We start from the raw sequence: 8,235 nt of genomic DNA, 5'->3' as shown, positions 1-8,235 counted from the left end.
TGCGGGGAGAGAGGCCGGAGGGGCGGGGGCGGAGCCGGAGGAACGGGGTGGAGGCGCGCGTGCGCGGTGATCCCGCCAGCAGGAAGCCCGGCGCGCGGGGGCGGGGTCGTGAGGCGGCAGGAGGCGGGGCTCTCGGGGCCGCTGCCGCAGCTACCGCCGCGCATTGTGCAGCAGGCGGGCCCCCGCGCGGCAGGGCCCTGGACCCGCGCGGCTCCCGGGGATGGTGAGCAAGGCGCTCCTGCGCCTCGTGTCTGCCGTCAATCGCAGAAGGATGAAGCTGCTGCTGGGCATCGCCTTGCTGGCCTACGTCGCCTGTGAGTGCGCGCCCGCTGCCAGCTGGGGTGCCCCATTCATTCCCCGGCGCCGCGGTGGGCCGGGCGGCGGTGGTGCGGGGCCCCGAGGCGGCCCTGCAGCCCTGCGTTGCTCCCCTCCCCGGGCGGGGCCGGCGCTTTCTGCTCCCACCCGTTTCCACTCTTGCGGCAAAGCGGGCCAACTTGGGCGCACACCCCCTACCGCTTAGGCCCGGGCGCGGACCCCGGGCGGAGGGGCCCCTAGCCGTCCTCGGGCGGCCCCAGGTCCCTGCCTCCTGCCCGGGCGCGGGGGACTCGGCGGCGGCGCTGTAGTCCATGTCGCGCTGGGAGCCGGCGAGGGTCCCAGTCGGCGACTCCGGAGCGTGTCGCGTGGGGATACCCTTGGGGACACCCGAGGTCGCGCCGCGGTGTTGGTTAAGTCGGATAAAAATACTGTGGCCATTGGCAGAGCCCCCGCTCCGACTGTTTGCGCCTCAGGAAAATTACTCAGCGTTTAACTCTTGGGGAGCCAAGTGTGGGCGGCCCCCCGGCCCGCGGCCGTGCCCAGGTGTCGGGGCGCACGGGCCCCCCCATTCTAGGTTTTCCCCCGGGGCTCGGCGGCCGGGCCAAGCAGGCAGGCAGCTCGGTAGCCGGGCAGGGCGTGCCTGCAGCTTCTCCTTGCGCGGGTCTAGTTTCTGTCATCGCTCACAGAGTGCTGCCTGGAGACAGGGCAGGAGGGGCACTTCGCAGGCAGGTGGTCGGCCCTCTGCTTATTAGGGAAGTCAGAAACCGTCCTTTTAAATATCTATTCGTTGGGAATATGTTTTAATTGCTGCTATTAATACGTTACCAAGTAGCAAAATTGGACTAGAAATAGCTCCCAGTGTGAGCTGCGTTTGAATGCTAGCCACCCAGACACACACTGAAATGAAATCACCTGCTAACCTGTTGAGTTACCAAGGTCTGATTCCAGAGGTTAGTGGGTACTTCACTTGTCTGAAGTGACTTCAGTTGAGCTCTAGGAAGGCAAGTATGAGTAGATCCAGCCTGTCTGCTACAGCCCAGCTGTTCAGGAGGTGGAGCTGGAAAACCCCAGCAGGACTCCGGGTTGCTAGGGGAGGTTTCAGCATGGGTGTTAGATGTGTGTAGTTTTGCAAGGGAGGAAGAACTGGTCTGAAGTGTGTGTGGTCAATCTTGAGTAAGAAAGCTGAGACCCAAGAGGAAAGACCATTTAAAGTTGAATAACTATTATTATGGCAGTAATACTACCTACATTTGTTGAGTGCTTAACTGTGTGAGTCATGATTCTTAGTGCCATTGTCTCAATCATTCAGCAACCCTGGGAAATCGGTACCATAATGATTCCTATTTTAGAGGTGAGGAAGTTAAGGCCAAGAGAGATGAGGAAATTTGTGGATGATCACACAGATAGTAAGAGAAGGAGGGCCAAAATTTGAACCCAGAAAGGCCTGGGAGCAGGAGCTAGAACCCAGGTCTTCGGACAGCAGTTTCAGTGTTTATTTTGGGGGTATTCTATAGTTGCTGCAAGGGTTTAGAATTAATAAAGTAGGGGATTTATGGAGCCATGGGAACTTTTTTTTTTTTTTTTTTTTTTTTTTGAGACGGAGTCTCGCTCTGTCGCCCAGGCTGGAGTGCAGGGGCGCGATCTCGGCTCACTGCAAGCTCCGCCTCCCGGGTTCACGCCATTCTCCTGCCTCAGCCTCCCGAGTAGCTGGGACTACAGGCGCCCGCCACCACGCCCAGCTAATTTTTTGTATTTTTAGTAGAGACGGGGTTTCACCATGTTAGCCAGGATGGTCTTGATCTCCTGACCTCGTGATCCGCCTGCCTCGGCTTCCCAAAGTGCTGGGATTACAGGCGTGAGCCACCGCGCCCAGCAGAAAAGTTTTTTTAACCAATCATTCCTCTGACCAGGAAATCTTACCAAGTCCTTACTGTTGTCGCTGAACTTGGCACCAGGAGACACCATGGGTGCTAAAACTTACCTGGTCTGTGCTGTGATGGTACAGCACATATACCACATAGCGTAGCACATTGGTTCTCAGACTTAAGCATGCATCAGAATCAGTAGGATTTTTTTTAAAAAACACAGACTGCTTGTCTCCCACCTCAAGTTTCTGATTCAGTTGGTCTGGGATGTGGCCTGAGAATCTGCATCACTAATAGGTTGTTCTGTATGCTGTTGCTGTGACCTGACCCCACTTCGAGACCCACTGGCCAAGATGGTGAGGTGGGCATGAATTGGAAATGAAGGTTAAATTACAAACTGGTGTGAGGAAAAGGAGTGCATGAGAACTGTGTCAGGAACTCCTGAGTGAGAGCAATCAGGTACGTTTGTTTTCTTGAGGAATCAAAAGTGAGCTGAGAATGGATGGCTTATGTAGGAGTTAACAGGGAAGTCATAGGAGAGAGTGTGTTCTAGGAGGAGCAGTGTGTGCAGAGGTCCTGCGGCAGCCAAGAGCAGGCAGTATTCTAGGAATGGAAAGAAGGATGGTATTGTTGGAGTGTGAAAACAAAATTACAGCCATGAGGCTGCCCAGGCAGACAGGGGCCAGAGCAGGCAGGCAGGCAGGCCTGGGGTGCAGCCCACGACATGGGTGATTTTAGCTATGAGGGGTTTAACACAGGGTGGAGGCGGTGTTAATAAGGAGCAGGTATGCTAAGTCTGAGCCACTCTGCAGGGAAAAATGTTACAGGGCTTGTGATTGATAACACCCAAGGACGCTGAAAATGTAGTCCCTCAACGGTGATGTCTGTGTTTTCTAATCTCTGCTTTTCCTAATTAGTAATCTTGCCCTCCCTGTTACAAGTAAAATCTCACCACTGTTTGAAAAAACTGTCCATACTTCCCAATTATATACACCTTCACTGTTAGCCAGCCTCCGTTGCAGAAATGCTCTCCCTGTTTTGGGAACAGAACTCAAGTTCTGTTAGCCTTTCTCCTTCTCCTTACATCTTTCCCAAAGTCTTTGTTACTCTGGCCCTGAGTCTCCTCCTTGATACCACATAACTCTTCTTCATGTCTTGGGGTTGACCACCTGCCAACTTGCATTGTACTTGAGTTCTTTCCCATTCATATGTTGGCTTTTTTTTTCTCAATGAAATCCCGATTCTGAGGACAGGGATTATGTCTTATGTGTTTCAGCCCTTGAAGCATTTATAGCAGTGCTAATGGCTCATTGAAAGAACTCAGTTTCTGCCCTTTGTACTGAATCAAAAATCAGGCCAACCTACTAGGCAGACTTGGCTTGAATTACCTTTAACGTATTATTTTTTCAACATGCATATAGTGTAAAAAGTTAAATAGCCTCTGCAGGGCCAAACAGTATCCCCTGCCACCATTTCCCTCTCCCCAGAAGCAGGCACTTCATTTCTATTTTTTTTTTTTTGATATAGAGTTTCGCTTTTGTTGCCCAGGCTGGAGTGCAGTGGCGTGATTTCGGCTCACTGCAACCTTGGCCTCCTGGGTTCAAGCGATTCTCCTGCCTCAGCCTCCCTAGTAGCTGGGATTACAGGCGCCTGCCAGCACACCCGACTAATTTTGTATTTTTAGTAGAGACGGTTTCTCCATGTTGGTCAGGCTGGTCTCAAACTCCTGACCTCAGGTGATCTGCCCACCTCAGCCTCCCAAAGTGCTAGGATTGCAGGCGTGAGCCACCGCGCCCAACCCCTAGGCATTTCACTTCTGTTAGTTGATTATTTTGGTATTTATCGTTGTGCCATTGAATCACCTGGCTTCCTGATTTTTCAGTTGTAGATATTACCTAGTGACTTTGTTCTTTGGGAGATGATTTTTTTCTTCTCTTTGCCCCTGTACATGCTCTCCACCCTCCTATATAGATGTGGTATAATCTCACGGAGCTCATCGTGCAGTGTTTACAAGCATGACTATGTAAATGCTGTTCCTAGTGAGTCATGTTGTAGGTTACTTTTTGTTTTCTCCAGCGAATAATTGGCTGGTGTTCTAATTTGCTTGCTTTCTACGCAGTATGACAGATCCAACTCCAAACTCTTTGCCAGTTGTTGCGTCTTCCCCCATGATGTTCACGAGCATCAGGATGCCCCTCTGTCAGCACCCCTTCCTGAAGAAGGGCCCTGGGGCCTTCTACTGCAACTTGTGGATACATCTGAGGATCAGCTGCCAGCCTCACCACCTGCACCCACGTCAGCCTGGACCTGCCCACCGCAGGACTTCTGTTTCCTGACTTCCTCTTCCTGACTCCCTCTTGTTTCACTCCCTGGTTTGGATGTGATGGGAGGTGAATTCTGAGACTTTACCTATAAGTATGTTTTCTGCCTTCATGTCTGATAGATTGATAGTGTAGAATTATAGAAAAAAATTCCTTTAGAATTTTTGAAGCATTGGTCCAGTCCTTTTTGGCCTCCAGTGTTGTTGAAGAATTTCAAGCCAGTCCTTTTCTTTCTGAAGATTGTAGCATCTTTCTTTCAGATCTAGTCGTCAGTGTTCACCACACATGTCCAGCCCCCTGTCCCCCAGGCTCTTGGTAGGATTGCCCTCCCTTCCTCACTCCCTGAGCTTGAGGGCCTCACGCCAGTGGCCTGCCCAGGAGCTGGGTGGAAGTGCTACTTCCACTTCTGGGCCTGCACTTAGCTGCGAGTGTAAGTTGCTGCCAGAGTTTTCCTTCTCTTTAGTTTGGTTCTGAACTCAGCTTGACAGTGATGATACTCAGCTTGCAAAACCCCCTCCCACCCATGCTATGACCCTGTTCGATTGAAATAAACTTGAAGAATAAATCTTGGTTGTTGTAGGCCTCTGAGGGCTTTTGGGCTGCTCATTGCTGCAGCTTAACAATGCCTGCCCTGACTGATACATCCACGGTGTTCCAAGATCCACAGTGCTAGGCCTTGGTGTATTTTATCCAGCATGTTGGGCATTTTTTGTGCCCTGGCAATCCAGAAACACTTACTCTTCAGTTCTGGGAATTTTCTTGAATTATTCTTTGGTGATTTTCTCCCCTCCCATTTTCTATTTCATCTCTTTCTGGGACTACTACTATTCTGATATAGGATTGCCGGACCAATCCTCTTATTTCCTATTTTCTATCATTTTAAGGTTGTTGCGCTTTTGGGAAGCCTCCTCATTTTTGTATTTAGACTCTTCTAGTGATTTTTTTACATTTTATTTTTGCCATACTTTTTCATGTATAAGAGTTCTTTTTTGTTCTGTGAACTTTTTTAAAAAACTAAAACATGGTCTTCATTTCATGGTATATTCTCTGGATTTTTAAAAAATTTGTTTTCTTTTCTCGTTACTGAAGGATCTCTTTCCTGTAGGCTGCCTTCCCGTTTCTGTGTGAGGCTCTCCTCAGATGGCCTGCCCATGTTTAAGAGTAGGGGACTCTATGGGGATGGGCAGTGCCTGCTGTGAGCTGAACCTTTTCTTGTTGGGGCCTTCTGACCTTAGTGCTGCGGGTTGGTCCTCCCGGGCTGTTGTCACAAGACTCTTCCTGGTCCCTGCAGGAAGGGGAGGCTTGGCTGCCTGCATCCTGGAGCCCAGTGAGCGAGGGCTACAGCCTAATCAGTAACCTGATTGTCCCAGGGGGATCTGGGCTCCTCTGTCAGAGACCCTGATTCCACCCTCTCCAGAGATGGAGCCACCTGTCTTCTGCCAGGGTGGGACAGGAGCTGGAAGTTGTCCTGCTTCTTAGATATCTTTGAAAATCAGACTTCCTGTCTCTGCTGCCTCCACACCCATTGCAGATGCGCCAGGCCTGGCCAGTTCTTGACCCTAAGTATAAATGGGCCGGCCATTCCACTGCCCGCCCACGTCCGTGCCCTCTCCATGTCCCCATATTCACCTATCTTCTTTTTCCCATCCAGTAGCATTTTGGTGCCTGTTCTCCCTTCCCCTTCTCCCTGTCCACATGGATTGATTCCTTAAACAACAAGAACAAAAAAGAAGTCAGGGAGGAGGGATATGGAGAGAGGGGCAGGGAGGAAAATAGATTGCCTATATTCAAAAAAAGAAAAGAAATCAAAGACAAAAGACATTTTCTGATATTTTAGTTGGGTTTAGGAGCCAGTATCTTTTCACCTTTAGCCTTTGAAAATGAGAGTTGAGGCTGGTCGCAGTGGCTCATGCCTGTAATCCCAGCATTTTGGGAGGCCAAGGCAGGTGGATCACCTGAGATCGGGAGTTTGAGACCAGCCTGGCCAACATGGTGAAACCCTGTCTCTACTAAAAATACAAAAAATTAGCTGGGCATGGTGGTGGGCGCATGTAATCCCAGCAACTCAGGAGGCTGAGGCAGGAGAATCTCGTGAACCCAGAGGCGGAAGTTGCAGTGGACCAACATCGTGCCATTGCACTCCAGCCTGGGCAACAAAAGCGAAACTCCATCTCAAAAAAAAAAAAAAAAAAAAGGAAATTACAGTTGTGACATCTAGAAACATTTATGTAATTTTTGGTGTATCGTGGATTTTGTTGTAGTGACATTTTAGTTGTAATACCTTTCTTTCCTGTCAGTGTTACTTAACAAGAAAAGAGATAAAACCTGAAAACCATATGAAAGAGTGTTTTATGTGTCTTAGTTTTGTGTTTATGGTAACAGACTTCAAACTTCTCTGAGGTTGGGACTTTGGTTACAGTATAATTTTGCCCTTAATATAATCAGCTCCCGCATGATTGGCAATTGCCCTCATAAATTCACTTGGGACACAATTGTTAGCCTCTGCCTTGGAGGATGTGCAGCAAGTTAGATATCACTGTGACGCCAAAGGACCCTGGGGGAAAGCAGACAGCTAAAATCCAACAACCTAGTACTGGTGGCATTCCCAGGCTGACCTGAGTGTGAGATCAGCTTGGGCTTGTCAAATGCAGGTTCCTAGGATCCTCCTAGGCCTGTAGGAGCCTGAGGATTGGAGGCACAACCTGGAAATTGTGAATTTTCAACATTTTCAAAATTTCCTTTCAGATTTTCTATCTTTTCTACTAAAAGAATATTTTAGTGAACACCCAAATACTCTGCCCAGATTCACCAGATGCCTACATTTTTTCCACATTTGTCTTTCTCTTACTTTTTTTTATATATTTTATATGTACTTTTTTTGTTGAAATATTTGAAAGGTGCAGACATAACAGTACTTCACCTTCAAGTACTTTACATATATCTCCTAAGAATAAAAGTATTCTTCTATATAATCTTATTACCATTATCACACCCTAAAAATTAACAAAATAATATCCAAGATATAGTCTATGTTTAAATTTCCCCCCATTGTACCATAAATGACTTTGATAGCCTTTCTGAGATTTTTTTTTGCTTCTCTTTTTTTGAGACAGGGTTTCAATCTGTTGCCCGAGCTGGAATGCAGTGGCACGATCTTAGCTCACTGCAGCCTCAAAATCCTGGGCTCAGGTGATCCTCCTGCCTCAGGCTCCTAAGTAGCTGGGACTACAGGTGTGTGCCACCACACCCAGCTAATTAAAAAAATTTTTTTTGTTTAGTTTAAAATCTAGGACCCAGTCAAGATTTACATGTTGCATTTGGTTTTATGTCTCTAAATTTCTGGAGCCATAGTAGCCTGATTTTTTTTTTGTTTGACTGTTTCTCATGACATTTACCTATAAATGTGTGTGTGTGTATATACATATTTATGTATATTCATGTATATATGTGTATGTGTATATGTATATATATAAAAGCCCAGAGCAGTTTTCCTAAAATGTCCCACATTCTGGATTTGTCTGATTGTTTCCTTATGATTAAGTTCAGTTAAACATTTTTATAACAATGCTTGCTAGTTGGTGTCGTTGGGAACATGTAGTGTCTGGGCTGGTCCCACTTGACAGTGTTCAATGTGACCCCTGGAAGGAATGGCCTCTACGCTGCTTCATTTTGAAGGTACATTTTTGCAGTATGCAATCTGTGGAGTGATTCTTGACACCTGTGCGAATATCTTG

At 48.1% G+C, this 8,235-nt stretch overlaps 1 protein-coding gene across 2 annotated transcripts in view; it reads left to right on the top strand.

Moving 5' to 3' along the window:
• The first annotated feature begins 74 nt into the window (after positions 1 to 74).
• UXS1 (UDP-glucuronate decarboxylase 1) overlaps positions 75 to 8,235 on the top strand; it is a 95,590-nt gene continuing 87,429 nt past the window's right edge. For both annotated transcript variants that reach the window (XM_054475021.2, XM_054475020.2), the window contains exon 1: positions 75 to 314. In XM_054475021.2, coding sequence (XP_054330996.1) covers positions 221 to 314 — 94 coding nt within the window. In that variant the 5' untranslated portion in view covers positions 75 to 220. The remainder of the gene's footprint in view (positions 315 to 8,235) is intronic.

The sequence above is a fragment of the Pongo pygmaeus genome, chromosome 12, assembly GCF_028885625.2.
Source record: "Pongo pygmaeus isolate AG05252 chromosome 12, NHGRI_mPonPyg2-v2.0_pri, whole genome shotgun sequence".
Classification (NCBI taxonomy): Eukaryota; Metazoa; Chordata; class Mammalia; order Primates; family Hominidae; genus Pongo; species Pongo pygmaeus.
Note: the sequence above shows the minus strand (reverse complement) of the source record. Positions and strands in the feature narration are given on the sequence as shown.